The sequence below is a fragment of the Phlebotomus argentipes genome, unplaced genomic scaffold, assembly GCF_947086385.1.
Source record: "Phlebotomus argentipes unplaced genomic scaffold, Phlebotomus argentipes genome assembly contig_5, whole genome shotgun sequence".
Taxonomy (NCBI): domain Eukaryota; kingdom Metazoa; phylum Arthropoda; class Insecta; order Diptera; family Psychodidae; genus Phlebotomus; species Phlebotomus argentipes.
Genome location: NW_026776165.1, coordinates 12,546,809 through 12,572,442, shown reverse-complemented (window position 1 = coordinate 12,572,442; position 25,634 = coordinate 12,546,809). Strand labels below are relative to the sequence as shown.

At 37.1% G+C, this 25,634-nt stretch overlaps 1 protein-coding gene across 5 annotated transcripts; it reads right to left on the bottom strand.

Moving 5' to 3' along the window:
- Positions 1–356: 356 nt before the first annotated feature.
- Positions 357–25,452, bottom strand: LOC132256373 (beta-arrestin-1). Of its 5 annotated transcripts, none has more exons than XM_059752736.1 (9): positions 25,326–25,452; positions 8,860–9,404; positions 7,560–7,794; positions 6,974–7,491; positions 4,602–4,745; positions 3,672–3,701; positions 2,766–2,858; positions 2,502–2,687; positions 357–2,441 (listed from the first exon to the last, which is right to left on the bottom strand). In XM_059752736.1, the coding sequence occupies exons 2-9, from the start codon at positions 8,994–8,996 to the stop codon at positions 2,357–2,359; spliced, it is 1,428 nt and encodes a 475-aa protein (XP_059608719.1). In that variant the 5' UTR covers positions 8,997–9,404; positions 25,326–25,452; the 3' UTR covers positions 357–2,356. The 5 variants fall into 5 exon arrangements, with proteins under 5 accessions (XP_059608719.1, XP_059608720.1, XP_059608723.1 ...); XM_059752737.1 differs by lacking the exon at positions 25,326–25,452 and adding an exon at positions 21,860–21,878; XM_059752740.1 differs by lacking the exons at positions 3,672–3,701; positions 4,602–4,745 and adding an exon at positions 5,306–5,446 and having other exon boundaries at positions 25,326–25,450.
- Between the last annotated feature and the right edge of the window lie 182 nt (positions 25,453–25,634).

The window sequence follows — 25,634 nt, the reverse complement described above, 5'->3', positions numbered from 1 at the left end:
TTAATGAACAGGATTAGAAAAAAAAACCAGAACAGGGAAGTGTTGGGAAATAAATACACTGAGAAAAATCCAACAAGTAAATTATTCTATCAATATCCAATGATATTTTTCAATCGTCGCAATTTCACAAATGCTTTTTTGCTTCACATTCGTAAAAATTTATGTCGTTTGTTCAATGTCGAAGTTCTTGTACAATTATTTAATACTTTTCATTTTATAAATTAGAATGATTCTTCTCAATATTTTCATATATATATAGCATCTTCTATATTTTCTATAAATTTCATTTCATGTAGTTTTTTTTTCCTCACTTAATTGTCGCGTATAAAAAGACGTCAATTTCCTCTTTTACTTCACTTCACATATAATAAATTCATCAATTTTTCCATCGATAGATTTTTCAATAGGCAAAATTTATAGATTTTGTTTCTTTTTTCCAAGTTTAAAAATAATCTTGCATTTTCTCAAATGCTTCTTTTTCTTTAGAACTCTCTCCGAAAGGTCACAAAATACAATCTCTTCTTCCCCTTCTCAGTTTCATTTCACAATCATAAATCCATGATTAGTTAATTCCCAATTTAGTCAGATTTCTTGTAAATCATCATTTTTTTTTCCTCTCTTGACATTAAAACATCAGAATTGTATTTACTCTTTTTCTCTCTTTCTTTTCGAAAACGTCAAAAAATGTAATTCGCTTTATGTGAGTTTAATTAGAGTGGAAGGCAATATTTAAAATACATTTATTATAACATGTAAAGTATGTTTTTTTTATTAGTTTCTCTTTCTCTTCAGCATTTATTGAATTCAATATTTTTTCTCCTTAATCTTATTCTTTTTTTTGTTACTCAAAGAAGAGAAAATGCCACGTGTTTAAAGCTATTAGGAAAATTGTGTTAAATGCATTGTAGACATAAGAAAATCATTGCAAACTTGCGTTTAAAAAATCTAATTGTATGAATAAATATTGCAAGAAAGCAACATCGTATAAAATAAATATATGATTTCATTTATATTTCACATGGGAAATATATTGCAAAAAAGGTTTTTTTCTTCTTTCACTATGTTTTTTTTTTAATTCTGAAAACAACATTAATTCATCTTCATTTTCCATCACTGGAGAATTTATCTTCTTTTTTTTCTCTCTCTTTACATATTGTGCGGACAAACATTAATATTTTCCATTTTTTATTAAAATCTTCTTTAGAAACACTTATGAATTATTATGTGTATAATTTCACTATGTTTATTTACTTCATCTCCCCAAAGAATTTCTCTCCTCGTCATCTTTTTTAATCTATTTTAATATTTCTGGCATCTTTTCTCCCATCTTCTCTCTTCGACAATATTTTTCATTTATATTGTTTTTTCATTAGAAAAAATGTTTCTCTATCAATTTTCTTTTATTTTGTTTACTTTGGTAGCGTCTTCAATTAACATTATTACACTTGCAAAATTCTCTCCTTTTTTCCACACGCTTTTGCGAAATGTGCAAAGTAAAATCTCAACTTTTTCGTCTGTTCCACCCTAAAACTCACCCTCTTTGGCACAAGCCACAGAAAACAATTGCAATTTGCGCCCTTTTCTCACGAAAAAAAATATAATTCAGAAATACGACTCGAAATTGATGGCACAGAAGGAAAGAAAGACTGTTTTATTGAAATATCTCACGTTACTGTTCAGAAATATCTTGCAAAATTATCTGGAATCCAAAGAAAGTCAGCGTCACTCTAAAAAGAAAAAAAACACGTGGAAAAGCGTCTTCTGGTCTAGATTTTTTTTTTACTCCAAAGAGTAAAAGTTATTCAGGTTGAAATTCTAACTTTGATTCTCTTTCTTGTGAGTCTGCATAACAAGCATTCGAACGGACAAACAGCCTTTAATCCCTTTAAATGCACATCATTTCGCCCCTCTTTCTCCTTCTCAAATATATCATTTTACTTGCAAAATTTTTCACCTTCATGTGTTATTTTCCTATTTCTGTGCGGCGCATTTTTCCTAAAAATCGTATGTTATGCAATATAGCAATAGTGTAGCAATATTTATTTACTAAATTATTATTTCATCATCATGATACTGTTTTTTTTCCTTCAAATATATGATATTGTAATTCGGTTTCTCTCTTTACACGAGATATTTAATTATAATATTTCTTCTTCTATTTATGTTTGTGTATCGTTCAATTTTTTTTTTCATTTTCCACCCTCTTCAACATTTACAAAAATGCTACAATTCTATTGGTTTATCTAAAGAAAACAAAAAAAAAAGATCTCTCAAGCGAGGAATTTTCAATGTGTCGCATATTCACTTTACAAGTTTAATCAATCAATACAGCTTTTATAAAAGAAGTAAAAGAAACTTAGGCTTCCGTTTCGGCGCCCTTAAGTCGTAGTCTGGCAAAATCTTCAAAAATTATATCATCATCCGCACCACCAACTTCATCCCTGCTTCAGAAAGAGATTGCATTTAAGGAAAATAAATAGTCTGCAAGACTGACAACTCACCCGTCCAATTGAATAAGGTTGGTTGTTGGAACTTCTGCGTCGGCATTCTCAGAATTGTTCGTGGCTCCTTGACTCTGTGAACCCCTGTCGCCCTTGCTCGGCGACCGACTCGACAAGATGGGCTTCACGTCCTCCTCCTCTGGCTTCGGATGCATAAGAATAAACGGTAATTCAGCCACCAGATCCCTGGAAAAGAATACACACACACATTCACATCCCACAATCCACCTCCAATCGCCTCTGCGTGCACACTTGACGCCTCACCCGCCCAGTATGGGTCCACCTATGCACAGCTTCACCTTCACCTTGTACTGCACGATTATCCCCAGGTTCTCCCTCTGTGTCGGATCAGCAATTCTGCAGGTGGGAAAGATGCCGAGAGAGGTGTGGGATATTAAAGAAAATGTCACATCACATTACATTCAATTTACTCTCTGTCCCCACCATCCAGTAAATCACTACGCTTTGAGCCTGAGCTACTCAAATTACTCCTCTTCAACCTCTTAAATTATTCACATTCCCTCTAAGATCTCTATAGTTTGGGCTCTTTCACGTGCCAAACAGAGCCCTTGCATCAATTCAATATGACGATGCGTGCCAAAGGTAACAATTTATCTACACAACTATTCTACGACATTTTTAATATTTCAACATATTTGCTCTTTGCATCTACTTGTGTGACAAATTGCCTTCATACTACATAGAAGTTTACCAAAGGTATGCTGCTCATGTCACTCTATCCTGTACCTTCTTTCTCACTTGTGCAACAAAATGCTCAAATAATGTACAGTGATTGACATGAATGTACACAACAATCATAGCTTAAAGAGGATAATTTTTTATAAGAAGCCATTTCCGTCTACTCTAGCAAATTCAACTACCGCCGGAACATTGAATTAAAGCTTATTTTATATTTCCGGCAGCAATAATACCAAAATGATACCTTTGGTAACTTCACCATCAACACCATATTCCTTTTCTCCTTCTGCTAAACGCCACATTTTCCACAGGCTTCAGTATAAACATGCACTAATTTACATTGCATTACGCATGGCGTGTTTGTGGTAAATAAGGTGTCAAAAGTTAGTGAATGCAGTCAATTGCATGCCAATTAGTTCATATTAAAGAGGGGATTAAAGCAAACATTGTGAGCTATTTCATCAATATTACCTATACGGTCCATCGACAGACGTGCGAGACCTATTCAAGTGTGTGTGTGTGTGTTTGTGTGAGTGTGTGTGGGATTCAGTACCAAGAAGTTCAGTGATGAAAAAAGAGAGCATGTTAGCAAAAAAAACAGTCGGTAATTGGGACAAAATTGAATTCTTATTCAATTGGCGAGAAAGGATTTCCCCGATTTTCTCTCAAAATCTCTCTTGAGCATCATTTTTGTTCTATTTGTCAAAGGAATTTCTTATTCGATTCCCTTTTTTTTCCCCACGTCATCCCACGTTTCATTTATCCGAATTGAAGCTGAACTGGTTCACAATCTCTTGAGGGATGCAATGAGCATTTGTTGTGTAATTGGAAAGTTGAGATTCTGACTGATGTGAAATGGTGGGAAAAGACAAAAGGCCTCATCATCACTGACCACTCTTTCCCTCCCAAATTCCCCCATCAGATATCTTCAAAAGGCTCTTCTGGGTAGCGAATCAACCCCTTTCAGCTCAATGTGTTCCAATTCCACCCCAAAAACAAGTCAAAAGGCAAAAAAGAAGCGCGTTTCTCTCTACAAGATCATCCCACGATAAGGTTCACAGATTGAGCCATTTATGGAATGAATAAAAATGAATTTGGACAAATATTTTCTCTCCTTTCGTTCGGACGCTGAATCTAGAAGGAAAAAAAGGGTTGTGCGGCGTGTGTGTGTTTTTTTTATCAACGAGCAAAAAGCGAGTCATTTTTCAACGCGGTAATTTTTTTTAGTTCTGCTTCTCTCTCGACAAATAATAACTCTGTGGCAGAATTAGGTAAATTTGTTTGCTCTGTCCTTCCGGACATTCGAATTTACATTTATCATGTAAAACAATCACACATTTTGCAGAAAAAATCTCTCTTAAATGAAAATGACAAGGGGAAGACAAAAAAAAAAAAACTTACAGAGTACTCGAGGCGAGATTAGTGTCCTCGTGCTTAAGTTGTCCATCAAGTGCCAAACCCCATTTGTCCTTGTTATTGGCCAAAAGTGGTGTCAATTGGAAAACTTTGGACAATGTGAAGCCCGGTGCCACTTGACATCCTTCTCTTTAACGTCCAATCACGCGTGTATGTGCAGCGATGGAGAAGAGAAGAAAATTATGTTTAATTTCCAATTTTCACTCATATCACCAATCTTATTTCGCCATATATTGTCTGGGAAGAAAAATCACTCTCTCTTTGTTTGGGGTCGTCGTGTGCACTGTAGTCTGGATAGAAAATCAATTTTAATTGCTTCATTCCATCCATATGAAGCACACAGCATTGCCTTGCACCGTGGCGTCTCTCACTGTGATTTCTTCTTTCAAAATAACCACCCATCGCGCGGCGGAGTTGGAATAGAATGTGAAAAACATTGAATTGAATATGCGATGGCTTCTTTTTCTTCTACCATCCTCGTTACGTCTCCTTGCTCTTGACATAAAAGTTTGCATTTTCTCCTATACACATAAGAAAAACCATCACCAAACCAACCACCAAGAGTGCGCCTTTGGGGTTAACAGAAACATATGTTAAGAAGGAGGAATAAACCATTTGAAGCAGCCGTGAGAGATCCATATAACCAATCCCATATTGTGAAAAGTCGTGCAATTCTCACTGTGCCTTACAGTGTACTTGAGGCCAAGTTGGTGTCCTCATGCTTCAATTGTCCATCCAGGGCCAGTCCTCGCTTATCCTTATTGTTCTTCAACAGTGGCTTCACCGTGTACACTTTCGACAGCGTAAATCCCGGACTGACTACATTATCCCTGAATTATTGCACAGGAGAAACATTCAAATCAAGGAGAATTGTTGTAAGATCTCCCAGAAGAGACAACAATTGCACAATATTGGCCAGATATATAGTCATTATACAAAACCAGCTATGTAAATCAAGCCTTCTCAATTACTATTATATTGTTGTGATTCCTCGAAAGCTTCGCATCCATGGGAAAATCAGAGAAGCTTCAATGTTGACACTTGTGAACACACAATTAAATTATAATGGATTATGCGTTTCTGTCATTTGAACAAGTCAATGGGCAAATCATTTGTGTGGGCGATTGTCAGAAAATTTCCCATGCATAAGATTGAAAATTAAATCTTCTAAGGTCGCTTTAACCAAAAAAAAAACTTAATTTGCAATTGTTTCAAACGTTCAACAAGTTTGACTAACTTAAATCTGAAAAGCAATACAAAAGAGTCATTTAACTTTTTTTTATATCTTTTATATAGCAAATTCTGTCAAGAATTTGACAAAAGTCTACTTTTCCTCCTTTACCACACAAAATATCACTTGCAAACGGTGAAGAGTTTATAAGTCAATAAAACTTCACGTTAGAATCACACTTATCACATCTCAATATTCCCTAAACGTATTTTTACCTCTGCTATTCCATTGCTGCTATGCAAACTCATAATAACTCCTCTTTCCAGTGCTATATTCTTACGTCTCTCTCTCTCCCTTTGAAGCATCAGCTTCGATTTTCCGTTGAATAGGAAATAAAAATGATTTGTGGAGAAGAATCACAACTATATAAGAGTAATGCGTCTTGAAGGCTTTTGTCCTCGTCTTCTTCTCACCAAACATAATTTGTCCTTTATTGCATTGACAACAATACTTGCGTTAAGAACTTTTTCTCCGCACAATCCAGAAAAAAACCCCAAGATTCTGCGAAATCGAATTTTATTCTTACCATCTTCTCTCTTATTTATATTGTATGTAGTTTTATTTTATTACACTTTCACCCATCCTATGGGTGAAAGTGGTGGATAGAGAAAGAGAAGAAAAGCGAGAGCATTTGATGATAACACAACCACAGTGCGTGGATGTACGTAAAAAAAGGATTCAGCATTTTTACTATCATACCATATGAGAATTGCGTGGAAAGAAATTCATCATTTAACGATGTAGTAGTAAATAAGAAAATATTGTGTGAGAAATTGATGGTAATGAATAAGAAATTGTGAAGGAAAGAGGGGAAAAGGTAGTGATTTACTGATTCACTGGCAATTTCCGCTCCTTTTTGTCCTTCTTTCCCCTGCGGAGATGCAAAATGGAAAAGATACAGATTGCTAAAAAAGGAATGGTGTATCTTGCATAAATAATGTTCTGCGTCTGTGCACAGAATCTCAGAATCAAAATATATAAAATCTCTTTCCACATTTCTTACTTTTCGCGCAGACCAAATGGGAGAAATTATTTTCTTATTATTATTATTATTATTGTTTCGGTGAGAGGAAAACGAAGTGAGAAAAGAAAATTGATTTGTCACACAAAACACTTCAATACTCACTCAGATTCCACTTCTGCCACAGTGCATTTGTATTGAGCTGTCGAGAATAGACAGATATCCGCAAACTGCCGCACGGTAACTTTAATCTTCTTCACAGTCCTATTGGAGTTATTGGCAATATGAACATTCACCGATATCGTCTCACCATGGTGATACAGCTCCTTGTCCAGACTCGCCTCCAGGTGAATCTTATTTGGCTTCATCATGAACTCCTTGCTCACTTCAATCGACGGCTGCTCGCCGAGCTTCGACGGTGCATACATGATCTTGCGAATGGCCAGTCGCACCGAGTTTCGCTTGTGCGGCTTATCATCCTGACTCTCGCCCACGAATGCCTTCAGCTCATAGTCCACACCGCACGGCTTTCCCGTGTCCCCGGGCGCCGGTTGCAGCGACACTGAGGCCGGACAGTGCGGCGGCACCTCGAAATAGAAGGGGAATGCATAAGGGCCCAGCTTCTTGATCAGTCGCTCCTGGAGTCGCGTCAGTGGACGATCACTCCCAGTTGTCGGATAAATCTGCAAAGAGAGAGAGAAAGGACCAATATCAGCTCTCTACTCCTCTCCACATCTTTCTCTTCACCCACTTGTTCTGACGCTAAATACAAATCTTTCCGGAATGTTAGGCCCAGGACATCCAAATCCTCACGACCATAGCGAAAAGCGGCCAGCACGTGGCCAAACACCTTTCTGTCCTTCACATAGTCCGGATCAATCAGCACCACGCCGTCAATTGGATCAACATGAGTGATGTGGTCAACGAAGTCGCGCTTTCCGAGGTACACCGTTATTTTGCCATTTGATGAGCTCTTTTTGAAAACTCTGCAAAACACAGACACACACAGAAAACAATAGTCGGTTTGATCTATTCACTGAAACTCATACTTTTTAGTTATTCATTCATCAATGATTTTGTATGGAAATTATTATAGAAAACATGATGACAATGTTTTTTTTTTCATCACAATTCTGCAACGCCGCAAAAGAGGAGAGTGAATTTTGATTTACCTCTCTATTATTTTCTCGGAAATTCAAATTAATCACAAATGTGTCAATCTGTGATATATTCATATCAACACATTATTGACTCATTGTAATTTAATGTGGGCACACAGAAATTCAATACTCTTCTTCCACTGTATCAAAACTATTTGTGCCAAAAGGTATTAAAAGTGTTATTAATAAAATGACTCAGGAATAAAAATGTTAACTCAAATAAGCTCTCAATTTATAGCATGTAAACTCGAATTGTGAGTGTTCATATATCACATTACACCATTAAAAGAGACTGATAATGGAAATCATATTAAATTCATTCATGCTCAAACATATGCTGCACTTTTCCAACTAACAGAATGTGTGTGTTGTGTGGAAAACTTGACTGGAAGTGACGTTAATATCGTTGATGGATGTAATGAGCAATATAACACAATTGTCTCCCACGCGTCAATTAAATTTATAAACGATTTACAAAGTCCAGTAATGCATTTATATTTCATCTCACCACGATGTGCAAATTGTATTAAATCTAGTTATTAATTTAATTTTCTATTGCGTGTGTTTGTATGAGATTTTGGCTAGACTGGTTTGCATACAAAACCCCCCAAAAAAAACTTATTAAATAGAGTCTAATGGACTCTTAACGTTCGTGGAGTTTGCAGAAAAAGTGCCATTAATCAAAATCCACTCCCACACAATTAACTCAGACGTTAATCAGTAAATTGATAACATGATTGATGGACGGTGAAAAATGTCCTTTCGCCTGGCGGCAAAGTTTTCCCTCTTTCTCTCTCTCCCTCATCTCTTTGGCCACAAACACACCACCACATGAATAGCGAGAGAAAGACAGAGAAAGCAGGAGAAGTCAAAAGAGAAAAGAAAACTCACCTCGTCGCCTGCCGCTTTGAGCTTGGATCATCAATATCTGGATCAGGGGACGGCACAGGTGATTTTCCACTTGAGATTGCATTACTTCCTGAATATTGATTAGATATTGGTGGGGATTCCAATTTCCTGGACGACATTCTTCACTGTAGCACGATGAATTCCCTTATCAGATTCCACTTTGATTTCCTTCCGTCGTTACAATTGTCCCAAACAAAATATATCCTATCACTATTCGTCACTGCAAACGCCACGCCACAGATTCTCTCTCTCTCTCTCTCTGTTCTCCACAGGGCAGGAATTATTGAATATGACACATTAATTTCCTGTTGCACAGCATCCACAACCACATATGACAGAATTTGTGTGCGGTGCTGCTCCTCACTTTGTGCTCTGTTCCTGGCAATGCTTGTTAAACTGTCTCCTCCTCAAGCTTGATCCTCAATTTTTCACAGAGCACACAAAGTGACCAAAATTAACAGTTGAAGCAATTCGTTGATGGAAAATTCATCATCTCCATTTCTTCACGCACTTCTCCTTTGGCTAATCTGCAAGATAGTGAAACAAAATAGGGTTTCTGCATAAGTTGAAAAGCCTTTGTGTTCATAAAAGATATTTGAAAATCAATGTAAATTATGCAATTTTCACTCCCACAAATTCTGAAGTTTGACCAATTCAATCATTCACCCAAATTACGTGGTAACCCACTAATGAGCCTTTGAATTTTCACCACAAATACCCTGCACAGGCCAAATTAAATGAGAAATTCACTGGAATTGCAGCTCACACAGCATGTGCAGCAGTGTGAGGAAACGCACTCAGAATTGAAAAGCCAATTTTGATACTGTTGATTTTTGTGTCAAATGCAGAAGTATGAATTATCTCTGAAGTTCCATTTGTCACATGATTTTCGTATCACCCATTGAGAAATGAGTTTTAGAATAGGTGAAACTTTATTAATTACATTCACAAACAATAAATTCCCCTCAGAAAACTCACTTATATACACAATTTACATTCATCGGTTTAATATTGCACTCAAAGTTTAATTGTCAGGGATGGAAGTCAAAATAATTATAATTGTTTCACACTGCTGTCATATTATTACAGTGTTTTGTGGTATGATACTTCATATGCGCTGCATTGAAATACAATATTTGCATGAGGTTTTGTGGAAATTCTGCACTCACCAGTGATGAAAACAGATTGATGTCCTATTTACAATAGGAAAATGCTTTTCACATAAATTTAATTGAATTCAATTGAATTGAAATTATATGTTTTTCAGAGAAAAAAAATCGCATTCATTTTACCCTCAAAATAATATCACTGAGAATTTTTTTTTCTTTTTGAGAGCAACAAAATTGAGAGGAAAAGAAAGCGAGAATATAGTCAGTAATGAAAAATCGATGAAACACTCAAGCTTAATCCAATATAATTGCTTCCATGTCGTCTCATATTGTGTGAAAGAGAATAAGAGAAGTTAATGATACTATGCATATGCATCCCTTATAACACAAAAATATATTGATTATCCTTGTCGAAAGCCATTGACAAGTTCCACTATGAACTCATTTACGCGTCCAATTTGAAGTCTATGTGACAATCTATATATTTAATCAACCCTAATTCACTTCAGATGCTGAATTATTCCAATGAATTATCAAATAAGTGATTCTCTTCACTTTTGACGAAACTCGAGAGATAAATTTCAGTCAAATTGACACATTTCAATCTTCATTAATCAGTATGAAATATTATTAAAAAGTTTAGGTTTTCACTCCGTAAAAACAAACACTTTTAGAAATATCATTGCAATTTCCATTGACAATGTTGAAGTGGTTTTTTGTGTTCACAAATTGCCAACAAAAAGAACATTCTATGAATATGTAGTGAAATTTCTGGCTTTTCATAGAAACATTCGCGCCATTCTGAGTTTCAAAATTAAATTAATTAATGTGAAAGCCATGGGAAATCATTGCTTTACAGTGAAAAATGTCACAATTTCTCAATTAACTTTCTTCTGTTTGTATATATTATATTCTATCGCTTCAAAAGCACTCGAAGAATTTTTTTTATTAAAAAAAAATCACTTATACATATACTTCAGTCGTGAGTCAACATATAAATCCCTCTTGCTGCCTCATCGAGTTTGGAATGAGAGTTGAAGCTTAAGAAGCGTGTAGTTTCAAGGATTTATCGGATTGTGCCTTTAAGGAAGAAGAAAAAAATCGCCTTTAAAGCTTCGTGTCTTCGTTCCTCTATCACTTTGTTAAACAAGACTTTTATCGCTTTAGCCGACCCTCGGCCTCTGGAACTCGTGCGCGTCTCCCTCTCACTCTCCCCAGCACACAACTTTCCACTCCTAGCCTCCTAAATCAATTGTCGCAAAGCAGGAGCGATGCGTGAGTGTTGTGTCTGTCGCAGATGATGGGAAAATTGAGGAAATGGGACCAGAAGAGCGGCACTTCATGAGGGGTGTGTTATAAGTGAAAATTATATTCATTTTTTCACCAACACACAAGACAAATTTACATTTTGCTGTCTTTGTTGCGTCGCAAGAACCCGATGATAAAGAGACAATTTATATGCTATTCAGTGTTGAAAAGGAGGACGAGGAAAAAAAAAACTTTAGACGACAATTTGAAGGATGGCTGCAAAAAAGGCGAAGGATGTTGAATAATGTTGGAAGTTCTTTTTCCTCCTTTTTTTGTTCCACTATGTGAAGCAATATATTGATGATGATGATGAAAAAAAATGTGTCGAAGAGTCTCTTGGGCATTTCATGTGATTTGTGCTTGCCAAAAGAGCGACAGACAATATTTTACAATATAGATTGTCATAAATAGCATTCTTTCTAGCGAGGTTTTCGAGGCAGCATTAAAGGTCAACGAGCGTCCTTGCTCCTCAAGATAACCTTTTATCACAACACATCGTGAAATAATGAACTTTTCACGTGAATTTTAGCAGAAAATTCATTGTAAAAGTATCCTGAAAGAGACATTTGAAGGATTTCTCTAATGTCTGACTCATTGAAATCTCAAACAATTTCCTTTAGTTCTCTAATTACAACTTATATCCACACAAATTCTATGATCTTCTTAATGTATCAGAAAATTAAACAATCCACCAGTGGATCCGATTTGCACAGAACCAAAGAGGAAGAAGAAGAGAAGGATGAAAACAGCTCAATTGAATTTCCCAGAGAATCCAATATTTGTCTCGAGGCGAAAGGATATTTCCGAAGTGGTGTTGTGAACAAATGATCACATATCCAAAGCTCCACAGCTTGCCATCCTTTTGCAATCTCACTTCTCCACTCAACGCCGTTCTTGTGAGTGTTGGAATGATAGAAAAAAAAGCGTCATGACAAAAAATATATATATATATATATAAATATTGTTCTCCAACTCACATCTGTCATTCTCCCCAAACGCACAAATGCGTTATATTCATGCTCACATGGCTGACAGGAAAAGGGATTCTTTCCATACAACTTTTATATACACCCAGAGTTGCCACGCATGCAGATTCCAACCTGTTGACGACATTGTGAGCTTCCAGTGCAAGTTCACACTCTCCTAATCCCCGCCGGACTGCCATTGACTCGACGATGAGGGCGTGGAGTCGCCCATAAAATCCACTATTTGCTCAACATCGCCCCGGATGGCTTTTGCCCTCCCCAGGAGGCCTTCTCTGCTGGCATATTTGATCAGCATTGAGAGAGTCATTGCGTGCTATCTAGACAAATTCTCCCCACGGCATTTCCTTAACTCTGTTTGCCCAGTTGGCCTCCCACCGTCCCATTGTACACCGCCGCGGAGGGTGAATGATTTCCCGCGGGGGATGAACGAGTGGAAAAACGACTGCGCCCTCAACTGGTTGGCGACTCTCCACCGGATGGATGGACCAAAAGCGTGAATGGTTCCCTCTTTTCCAATATATAATTTGACAGCCAGAAAGTGGGGCGCAAAGGCAAAATAGGAAAAAAAAAATAACCCGGAAAACCCCCAAGAAAGACGTTAAGAGTCTCCAAAGAATTAGATCTGCGGTGCTCGTGGCTTTTATTTCTTCACACCGCACATCCACACAGTTCGGATCCGGGTTTGACGCGCTCCCTAACCATCCGATGGGACTGAATGCCACAAAATGAGATTCCCACCCTTCCTCCCAAAACTTGTCGCATTCACTTCCGCAAATAACCACAGATATTGACATTCACAGTCACAGAAGAAGCTGTACAATTACTCTCCCAGGATTAGGCACAATATTGCGGAAGATGCAGGGTTAACCACAATAATTATTCGATGGTCAGCAAGTGCTTTTAATTACTTTGAATGCTTTAGGACTTGTACGATGACATTCGAATACCAAATAATACCAAAAATTCGTCTTTAATACGTAGAAATTGTCAAGAATTCATAACATTTCTTTTATGGTTGACACCAAAATCAAAAACTAGAAGCTATTTTTAATCAAAGTGCCACAGCAAAGCAGTAGAAATGACACATTTCGATTTGTGTCACTCAATATGTACTCTGAGACAAAGCTGGATTTGTCTCTTATGCAGTTTTCTGTTATTGGTGTGCCTTTCTTTGATTAACGCTGTTTCTTTGTAATCAACTCAAAAGTACGAATTTTGAATCTATAAATAACGAATCTCGATGAATCTTTCTGTTGGTGTTTAATCACAAAAGCATTATTGTAACAGCTTCCAATGTACTCACGGTACAATACATTGAAAAGATTTCATATCACAATGGCCAAAATCCCTCTTATTTGCCATAAACACCTTATCTTTCAAGGTTCTTTCAAAATAATCACACCAACCATAAGCTGGATGAGTGCTTGAGAGCTTTTTCCCTTCACGAGAGAGTCAGAAGATACATCAAATATTCATCCCCTAAACCAAGCAACGCAACCCATATATACAGAGGGCGAGAAAGTCAAAGTGAGTGAAAATCGATTTTCGAGTTTGATTGAAATTAGGACGATTTCTCGTTTCACATCAAATGGCAAACAATATCATTCCACTGCGTCTTCTCCATCCCACTGTATCAATTGACATACCGTGGCAGCGAAAACACGTGCCGATTTTTCTTTTTTTGAATGTGTATCACGTGAAAAAGAGCTTAGCGCGTTCGCGCCATTCTTTCATCTCCAAATTCACACACACACACAAAAAGGCAGCATTTAAGGGATGACTTTTAGTCATCAGGAAAATACCTTTGCCATACACAAAGCTATAGAATTGGGATGTTGTTGGATGTTAATGAAACATGATCCATGGATGTGTATATATATTTTGAGAAAGCTGTGCCAAGTTACCTTTGATCCCAAATCAACTTAATTAGGGAACTACGGCCATAACTTCCACATTAAATTGTTAAAGTTCCCACGTGATGAAAATCATACACAACACACGCTCACCCCATTTCACTCATGCCAATGCCTATATATTCAAGTCCAATTCACCCAGCTGTACGTTCGTTAGCACTTTGCATGAGTGGATGGATGATGGGATACAAAAGGCTAAAGAGCTTCCAGGGATAGACGAGATATTAATGAGGTGCTATTTTTCCCTCACAGCCCTTCTTCTTCACGTGTGCGCCACAATTTTCATATAATTCCAGGAGTAAAGTTATCCAATCATGTTCACCACACACAACCTCATAATTTTATTTAAATAATAATTGTTTCAATTACCATCGCAACGATGAAAATTAATTACAATTCACACAATCAGTCTTCATCGCATAAGATTCGTGCATGGCAAAATCTCAATAAACAACGCACACACACACAATATGAAAATATCTCAACTCTTGTCTTCCCGATGAATTTCCTGTTGCCGCGCTCTTTCCCAAAACGTTAATAATACTAAATGAAGAGTTGGAAATTGCTTGGAAAACAAAGTGGCACATTTCCCTAATGCTTCATTATTCAGTCTTGCGAAATATTTCATGGGATTTTGAATTTATGGGGACTTTGGAAATTAATTTCAAATATACGCCACAGTCTTTAATATCAAATTAGAATAATGTAGAACTTAAGCAGTCTTTGACGCTACGTCATTTATGAAATTATATCCAATGAATTTTTGGTTATGCAAACAATATTCTTTTGAAGTCTCATTTTACATTCTGATTAAACATGAGATTTTATCTCTTGAGAGATTCTTGCGCAGAAATAACACGAACGACATAGCGGCAATAATGCTAACAACATCATCGATTGAAAGTACTAAGAATGTTACATTGAGGAATTTTAACATTTTTAGAGAGAAAATTTCTCATCTAATCAGATAAAAACCACGTGCCAATCCTATCAAACAACAGAATCTACTTATCTAGAATTCCCAGAAATACCATTTGATTACATTAAGACCTTCTGTTTGTGCAAAGAAATTGTCGTTAAACAACAAAAATTGTCATATATATAAGAAAATCCATTTAAAAGCAACAAAATATTAAGAATAATAGATTGCTAAAATCATAGAAAATTGAATTCTTTCCGACAAAATGTGAAAATGAAATTCAAGTGCTCAACCTCGATGGCGCTTGAGCATTTGAGACATCGGCGAAGTGGAGTGGCGGCGAAGGAGGGAAAACAGAGCCGAGGTGATTCTGAAGAGTTTGGAAAAATGGTTGGAGAACTTTTGACTTTGGCGGTGAATTTGATTATGATTCTGGGGATTTTTGAGAAGCACATTTCTTCCCTTTGCGCCGGACGCGCGATAATTTGAGACCTTTGGCTTTTCCACAGACAATGGCGTCCATTAGACACCGCAGGTGCGATATTGCCAATCAAATAGATGGCTTTCCTATTGTGCACCGACGTTCGACATTCCATCCATTGTCGATACAAATTGCGCTTAATGAAGAAGCGGAGACAATGAGCGGAGAAGAGCATGATTTCCTGGCGAAAGGACGAACATTTCATGTGGCGCACAGTGGAATTTAATATAAAGTCACCCAGTAAGCAAGTGACAAAGGTACATTCTTTCTTCACTTTGTGGTGATAGACGACGATCTAGAGTGAAATATTTTAGTGTTGTCTGCAAGAAATTTCAAATATTTGTGACGGAAAATATGTGGAACTGCTTTGGAATCATATTTATTCATCTACCAATCACATTTGCGAGCGTTTTCAGTGGAAAATGCAGTGATTTACTCCCGCTGAATGACGATGGAGAAGCCATCGACTTGCTGGATTTGCGTGGAAGTGTCTGGAAACCCATTCGGCATCACAGAATGCGTCATCCAATGTACGATGTATTCGACTCATCTCCATACTTACTGTTGGATTGTGTTGAATTTCATTTTGATGCTGTCAATGAGAGCATGTTTTTGCATATTTTGCCCACAAATTGCTCAGAGGGCGACAGTGAATTTGAAGAATCATGCTGGATGGAGAATTTTATGTTCGAGACGCTGAATAGTTCACAACGTATCTCTTCAGTTGCGGCTCCGAATACACCGTTGAGTTGTTGCAAGCCTTTCAGTGAATTCTACATAATGACACCGGATTTTGATCAGGTTCTCGTCATGTGGCGATGCCATGACTTCGGAAACGGCTCTGTGTCTGAGGGAATTTGGATTCTGGCTAGAGGAGATGTTGAAGTGGACTTTATGACCCTACGAAAGGCTAGAAAGATGTTCAACACTTTTGTTCCATTGGAACACTGGCTTCAGCCGAGGAAAGGTGGAAGTTTGTGCAATTGCAAGTCAAGATTCGGAAGACTTCCTTGCCTGACGGAAGACGATTGCATCAGGATCAGCTTGGGTGAAGTTCTGACTGCTGGAATTGGCGGCGATGGTGCTCCAAACTTTCTCTTGTGGTTCTTCATTGGAGTGGCGATTTTTGTAGCTGCCACAATAGCTTTCATCACATTTTCTGGCATTGCTGATTGTCTATGTAACGATAGTTATTATGCATTTTAACGCTATGATTGATGTGTAAAACTATTTTGAAATAAATAAAACGCTGAATTTTAACCCTCTCATATATGTTTTTTTTTTATTATTGAAAAACTGTTTAATATTTACTCTGCCTTACTTTCTTTTTGAAAATTCAAATTCCTGTTCAAATGTATTTAAAAAGCATGGTAATTCTCATTACATAGACAATCAGATACTCCAGAAAGGCGGATAAAAGTCACTGTAACAGCTGTAAACACTGCAACTCCGATGAAGAACCACAAGAGGAAGTTTGAGGAGCCTTCCTTGGCATCATGTTTATCAACGGGACCGCCAATACTACTATCAGGGCCATCAGGAAAAAACTGTGCGATGGTCTTCTTGTAGCATTCGTCATTATTGACGCACGGATATTTTGCATATCTCGTCTCACAAGTGCACAAAGTCATTGTATTTGATAATTGAGCCCACAATGCTTCTGGCACACTTGGTTTGAACATTTTCCTTGCCTCACCAAAAGTCTCTGGATCCACATTAATTCCACTCCTGCTCAGAATCCAGATACCTTCAGAAATTGTGCCGTCGTTGTAATCAAAACAATCCCACATTACGAGAATCTGACTGAAATTTGACGTTATGAGGTAAACATCTCTCATAGGTCTGGCACAGTTTTCCGGTGCAGCCGTTACGGTGAATGTGAATATAAGCTTCGAACTGTTATCCAATTTTTCCACAAGAAAGATCTCCGTCCAGCATTTTTCCGAGCAATTTGTTGGCAGAATCTGCAAAAATACACTCTCATTGACAGCATCAAAGTGAAATTCAACACAATCCAAGAGCAAATATGGAGACGAATCAAAGGTATTGTAATTCGGCATGGACAAAGGATAATGACGAATCGGCTTCCAGGTGGTTCCATTCAAATCATGCAAAGTTATAGTTTCACCGATATTAAAATCCGGACGCAAATCAGTGCATTTTCCATACATGATACTGGCAAGAGTGATTGGAAGATGAATAATAAAGGTGATAGCACAATATTTCCACATTTTAAACCTTTAAAATATATAAATTATCTTCACACACACACGCTCAACCTGCAAAGGCAAGAATGTACCTTTGTCACTTGTTTACTGGGTGACTTTATATTAAATTCCACTGTGCGCCACATGAAATGTTCGTCCTTTCGCCAGGAAATCATGCTCTTCTCCGCTCATTGTCTCCGCTTCTTCATTAAGCGCAATTTGTATCGACAATGGATGGAATGTCGAACGTCGGTGCACAATAGGAAAGCCATCTATTTGATTGGCAATATCGCACCTGCGGTGTCTAATGGACGCCATTGTCTGTGGAAAAGCCAAAGGTCTCAAATTATCGCGCGTCCGGCGCAAAGGGAAGAAATGTGCTTCTCAAAAATCCCCAGAATCATAATCAAATTCACCGCCAAAGTCAAAAGTTCTCCAACCATTTTTCCAAACTCTTCAGAATCACCTCGGCTCTGTTTTTCCTCCTTCGCTGCCACTCCACTTCGCCGATGTCTCAAATGCTCAAGCGCCATCGAGGTTGAGCACTTGAATTTCATTCATCAGGTATATTTTTTATCTCATTTACATTTCGCGAAAAATTGAATATCGGGTGGATTTGTGTTTTTTTCCATCCTCAACCCTATTCAAGTTACCTTTGCAATACAGTATTTTTTGCATAACAGGTACACACAACTCCATCAATATGAATAATGTGTTAATCATTCTGTATATTTCCACAAAAAAAACCCATGAGTTTTTTTCATGTACAAATTCATGGAAAATACATCATTTTTTTTAGCTATGATAAATTTTTAAACAACGCATATTTAACATCGACCTTTATAACCTTTCACTTTTCATATATTTGGATTTATATGAATTTTCGTGAAAAAGATCAAATTTCTCGTGATATTACATAATTTGCCGAACTCAAGAGTTTTCCAATATCTCATTATTTACCTTCAATTTGTACCGTTGAACCATATATATTTTTCTTCAAAAGACCTTACGGACATTACATGGAAAATGTAATTTATATCGATAAACAAACACTACACGACACAATTTTCCTTTTCCATTACGAACATATAAAAAATTACACATATTTATTGATTAAATCTGCGATTTAATTGAATACGAAAACACAGCATTAGTGAAAGACTGTGCTTTGTTGTTAATAGTAATGTAAAAATGCAACATTGAACAGATTGGAAGTTATCGCAACAATTAAGGAGAACTTTGTCAATTTCTGGTTCAATGACGCAATCCAGCGTGCGAAGCGATTAAATAGAATATAAACCAATACACCCATAAAGTAGGGAAACTCATCAGAAAGTACTCGCTTTTATAGGGAAAGTCCCTTGTAAATGCAATATTGATTTACTCTCTATCTCACCCAACAAGATGATGTTGTACGCAAAATGAATACTTCACATTGTAAACAGGCACTAATTGCTATTCAGTTCTGAACTAGAGATGAATGAAAAATGCATGAGAGTTTTATAAACTCTGTGAGCTTTTTGATTTGTGAACTGCATTTGATGTGGAAAGCAAACACATACAACAAGTCCTTGCAGAGCCAGTGACACACCCAGTATTAAACGCAATAACTGGGATATAAAGTGGATTTTGCTGCGAATAACGTTTTTGCTCTTGATATGAATTTCTCAGAACAGCCATTCCGCACTGATGACGAGATAGAAGAAGTTTTTTATCAAATATTTAGGTCAAAACAGCATCAGGTTTGAGGGATAGTAGACAACATACTTTTCGCATAGTATAGATGAAAATTCATCCGACCGTTGTTGAGGAGGAAAATTGATAAACCTTATTCATACATTGCACATTATTATATAGAAGGAATCCTACAAAATTCTACCGTCCCTCCACACTTCGGTGTGCGAATGGAAAAGCAGTGAATGTTGAACGTTGAAGGAACAAAAAAAAATATCCTCAAGATGAGCCCAGTTTCTATACGTAAAAAGTTAGACTTTTTCATGAAAAGCACTTCATTATCCTGCTCACTCTCTCTTTTCCTTTGTGGCACATCTCTCTTGTCCTTCTGAGCATGTTCGCGAGGCAGAACGATATAGAGAAAAAAAAATGTATATGTTTGATCAGTAGAAGCAATTTGTATGCATACTAAAAGGAATATAATGAGGGAAAAATGTCAGGCATAAAATCTAATATAATATATAGCAAAGTATGGAATTTCACAATTGTGAATACGAATTGTGAAACATGAAATGATATTGACGAAATGTTGAAAACCATTAGCAAAATCTCTAAATTACATTTCTCATTATTTTTTCTTCTTCTTCTTATTCTCAAAGGCAAATGTAAAAATGTACATTATAAATTGTCGACAACCCAATTTTGGAAGAAAAAAAAATCATCACACCGACCAGATTTTTCTCAATTTCACCATAAAAAGACAACGAGAGTGAGAGAAGAAGAAAAAACAACATGTGAAAAATCAACCAACTTGTTTACGTGTCGCCTCTCCAAGGAAAGTCTCTACCTGACAAAATCTAGGTCAAAGACAAAATGGGGTAAATTGTTAATTTCCACTCGTTACAGTCTGTCACTGCCATTTTCCACATTGGATTAAATGTTATCTGGGAGAAAATTGCATTTCACACAATTTAACCCCTTTTTACAAAATACAACAATCTACACACACAACCGCACAACCACAAACTCCACATCTACTACCTTCGGAATCACAATAAATTATTCATTATTATACGCTTCTCTTAAGTTTTCCAAACTATCGATTTTTCTCCATGATATAATATGTATTAAAAATTCACAATTAAAACAAAAAAACACACACACAGAAAATTACCCTCGCATTTCTGTATATAATTTTCTCTTTCATACACCCTCAATCTAATTACGTCAATTAATGATATTCAAAAGATCAATAAGGATATCCCGTGAAGTGTGCATTACTCAAAAGCACAGCATGAAATTCAATACGATTTAACATTTAAACACTCCCAACGTGTCCCTAATTTATCCAAGGATTTAATTGCCAAATTGTTCCTGGAAATCTGGCTCTGATTTAATTTCGAATGGTATTTCTCATTAGCGCACCGTCAGAATATTATTATCATTGATAATGAGATGAAAGTCTGATAAAGATGAATAGAATATTGAAATTCTGACTCACTAATTACAGATCTGATATTCTAAATACTGAAATCTTGCATAAATCAAAAGGTGGTTACGAATTTATCAAACTCTATACCACAAAAGCAGCAAGTTATTGAAATATTGCTAAATTGGTGCAGCAATTTGTTATCAAGCTGCTCAATAGATTCATATAATCACTGAATATTGACAAGTATTGGCAATATGTATTAACATTTGCTCAGACGTGAAGAGTTCAAATTCCCAAACAAGTATCATAAACCACAACCAACATCCTTCTTGAAACTTCAAGTAAACTCAAGGCTTACAAATTATATGCACAGATGATTGGAAATTCTAACTAAATAGTTTCAAGAGGTTGGAACATTTAAAATACCATTGAAATGTGGCAATATATAATAAAATAAGACACGATATTCTTACATTTCCCCCATTTTAGATGTCAATTCGTAATATTTTCTGCATTACTCCTTAAGCCATGAGCCATAAGCAGAGAATAAATATTCAATGACTTTGTCATAAAGTTGACCCAGGCTTTGCCCAGGAGGTGGAGCTAAACACCACCCCCCCCCCCCAACCCCGCACGGAAATTAAATTTTCATTTCTTTATAACTCCCAACAAAAGTCGAAAGTAAAGTCGCAGCAGCGGCAAAAAGACACGCGTGTGCTTTCGTTCTTAAAATACAATATAAACATTTATTGTGTTTAGTGTCCATTTTCAGCCAAAATACCCAATAAAATTGCAGGAGGTTAATAAAAACGGAAATCCCGAGAAATCTTTAACATCACATTTCCATTTCATGGAGCAAAAAAAAAAGATAGAGTAATATTTTGTGGTGAAATGTCACCAAGAGGAAAAGATGTTACACCACAAATTATCTTCATTTCTTCCACATAATTCACCTGCTCGCAGTTGAATGGTTGCTCTCATTGTCCTTCCACCCCATTGAGAATATAATCATTAAGTGACTCCCTTGTGTGGAGACAAAAGGCGCTGCAATGAGGAAAATGAGGAAATTTCGTAGGAAAGTGACATTTTTATTCCATTCGCACACACACAGAAAATTACACCAATTTCCCATCCAAGTATATAATCATCACAAAAATCTCTCATCTGCCATTTCACGTCATTTCAAACATGAAAATCACACAAGAAACAATCTCACACTTTAACGTGAATAAATATTTGTGTTAAAATCTGTATTTTCAAGATATTCTCTCAAGTGCCATAGTTATAAGGAGACTCAAGTGGAATTCTTACTGCAATATTTCTCAGTTATATTCACAAACTATTCGGAAATTCCCATTTCCTCTCTCTCTCTCTCTCTCACCGTCTCTTTTTCGCATGACACAGAAATGTCAATATACATACATATATCGTATCATCGAGAAGGAAAAAGGATATCTAATAAAATATTCAATCAAGAAGCATCACAATTACAGAACAAATAGTCACATCGAATGCACTTCTGCACACGATGTAAGAATCTTTATAAGTGCGTTTTGAAGGGTTTTGTGCATCTTTTCAATATCACACACTTCAATCTTTATTGGCGTTTAGAAATTTGCAATATTGCTATTACGATTGCGAAATGATTGTCGTATTATTCAAACGTCCCTAAATGGAAAGCTATTAAATAGCCGAAGAGCGGTAATTTCTGTTGGAGTCTTTGAAAAGAATCTTTATATAAATGACAAGGAAACAGATAACAAATTAGTTTCCAACAAGAATTTCTGCTAAGAAAGAATCTTTCTATCACTTGCAGTTATTAGAAATCAAACAGAATATAATTATCATACTTTATTTTCACTTTTCACAAATTTCTCTATTAAAAAATAACAAATGGCGATTTTAACTTCAATTCACCCGTCAAAATGGAATTAAACAACTAAGTAATATGTCGAGCTTAATTCTAAACTTGATTTTTCTGATATTACGAATGAATCGATGACATGATATTCTCTGTGGAATTTCCCTCACTATGTGAGATTACGAACAGTTTTTTTTTCAGTCATATCTAATTACATAGCTAATTATACATCTGATTTTTCCCACTCTTTCAATTCTCTCAACGATCAAAGATTCCCCCTCGAGAATGTAGTGGAAATGCAGGCTGTAGAAATGTTGAAAGGAATCCCAGCAGAGGTCACATTCCATCCGGAGGGAAATCAATATTGTGGAAAAGTCAGACATGAAAAATCCTCGACAATGAAACACTCACCTAAAATCCAACCGAAAAAACCCTTCTTTTTGGCTTCTTTTACCTTGAGAAGCCCTCGCTCGACCCCATTAAAATCAATTCTAATTGCCTTTGTCTGGGGGGTTGGCTGAGAAATGGGGCTGAAGAGGCGGGTTCACGAGACTCTTCGTCGACATTGCATGTGTGATGATGTTATATTTAGCACGCTATAAAAATGTATATTGCATAGTATTCTTCTATTTTTTGCAAAAATACACACACACACACACACACACACTTGAGATTGCAACGCGACAAAATGAGAATGAAATGGTGAAAAATTCAAAAATAATTTCCACCTGTTACACACTGCCATCGACCACCTCCCGCAGGAAAATCCATTAAAAATTCATTGAAAACATTTCACGTGCACATACGTGCAGGTGCGAAATGCCACAGAGGCAATATAGAGGCGAAATTGTGGGGTGACAAACGTAAATTGGCCAGAAAGGCATTTAGACGAGATCGATTGTGTCTCTGTCACCACTTTTTCCTATTTGTCAAAAACACCTTTTCTCTCTCACTCACTCTCTCTCGCGGTCGTCTCCAAAATTCTCTGTAATGTTTGCTCAATGAAAAGGGTGTGAATAAATTTCTGCACGTTTCGACAAAAGGAATTTTTGGCAGAGAGAGAAAGGCGAAAATATCCCACAGTACAAATACACACATTTATTAAGGAAGGGAAAATTGTATAGAGAGGAAAACACATGCCCGAAATCCCCTTTTCAAATTAGTTCAATACCACACACACACTTTTCCCTCTTTCACTTTTCTTCCACCAACCAAGTGAAGAACACACAGTGAAACAGAGAGAAATTGTGTACATAATGAAAATAAGAGTTCTCCTTTCTCAACACTCCCAAAAATTCTCGAGCACACATCATGGCTAAAAGGCATGTGAAATAGGAAAAATTCCACGGAAACTCTGGCGAAAAACGTGGTAGAATTTATTATTGGTGTTGAGTTAAACATATCGATAGTGACTGTTTTTGTAAATAAAACACTCTACGGTATTTTGGGTGGATGGAGAGAAAATTGCGGAAAATCAAGTGGAAAAGCGGCATAAGCGAGGGGTTCATCAGTTTGTACCACACGCGACAGCCTGTTGACAGGCGTCCGCGGTCATATCTGCCACTGACTCCTGTCATGTGACTCGCCAGGCCGCGATCTTTGTGAATGAAATTGCGTTCGTGCATCTTATCAGCACAGCGCGATACCCAGAGTGGCTGAAAAGAACCATGGACAAGCGATAAGAGAGCAATATTTGCCAACTATTTCACGCTTCGACCAAACCTCAATTTTTCCACATCGCAATTTTACCGCGAACACAGAGAACAAATACTTTGCTTGCTATAAAATTACTGATCTGCGGGGATTTTGTCAAAAATAGCAAATAAGAAAGGATCAGTGCAAAATAATATATCTCATAAAATCCAACCTCAAAATGTTATTTCAACTTTTTAATTTATTGCAAGTTATGGAAACACTTTCCTTTATAAGTTTATTTGTGCTAAAAACTGATAAAATAGTGATAAGTTTTATATGTAACCATAATATTGTGTCACTTATTTTTTATATATCATTTGACATCTTATCTAATAAGATAAGAATGCAAAGTTGAAACGCTGAGTTATCTTAGGTGATCTTTGAGAAACGCTTGGTCTAAATAGCCCCGTTCTCACCTCAATTATCTCTTTCCAAATTGACTTTTTTTGCAGGAAAGAAGCTGCCAGATAAGACGTGCGATGTGGAGTCGTAAGAAAGATTGGTATAGGCTGATTATTTTTATTAGGACTCTGTGCCAAAGCTAGCCTCGCAGACCCCTAAATATAGGCTCACATGCACGAGCGATTGAATCACGGATAAGCACCACAAATGCCGAGTCCTCTAGTCGGCTAATTGACCCAGAAAGGAGGTGTTTGTCACCCGATTGATTAATTGCAGGCGCGACATGAGCAGGAAGGGAAGGGGTGGACGGGGAGTGCGTCCGGCTGACCGCCTGGAAGCCCCTCGGCCACAATTGCGCCGCTGCCACAGAGGTCAACGATGAGTGCTCGCGGGGGACGGCAAGGGTCAAGAGGTTGAATTACTCAGAGCAAAAGAAGCTGCGTGTATGTGAGGCGACTCACCCAATCCAGATTGTTCTTGACTGTCGTCACCTTCACGGGTGGAATCTCGCTGCGGCGAGGAAAAGCTCTGCTCCACTCTCTGAGAAACTGGAGAAGTCCACAAGTATCGGGATGTTACAAAAAATCACCGCACTCCACGACGTACTTTTTCATTCACGCCAACTCAGAACGCATTCACAGGTGCGAGCAGATGTACACCGTTGATGGATGATGCTCAACGCACAGTGACTGTCGGTGCAGCTTTGCTGAGCGCAGCAATTGATTTTCCCATAGAAAATCGCAGAGAAAAGTCGTAAAGATACCGAGGAG

Excerpts from the sequence above, each read along its gene's own strand:
- LOC132256373 (XM_059752736.1), bottom strand. The coding sequence starts at position 8,996 with ATGTCGTCCAGGAAATTGGAATCCCCACCAATATCTAATCAATATTCA. Across the intron at positions 3,702-4,601 it reads AATCTCGCCTCGAGTACTCT|GTCTCGCACGTCTGTCGATG; the intron begins GTAAGTTTTTTT and ends ACACTTGAATAG. Across the intron at positions 2,859-3,671 it reads TCTGTCGATGGACCGTATAG|AATTGCTGATCCGACACAGA; the intron begins GTAATATTGATG and ends TCCCACCTGCAG.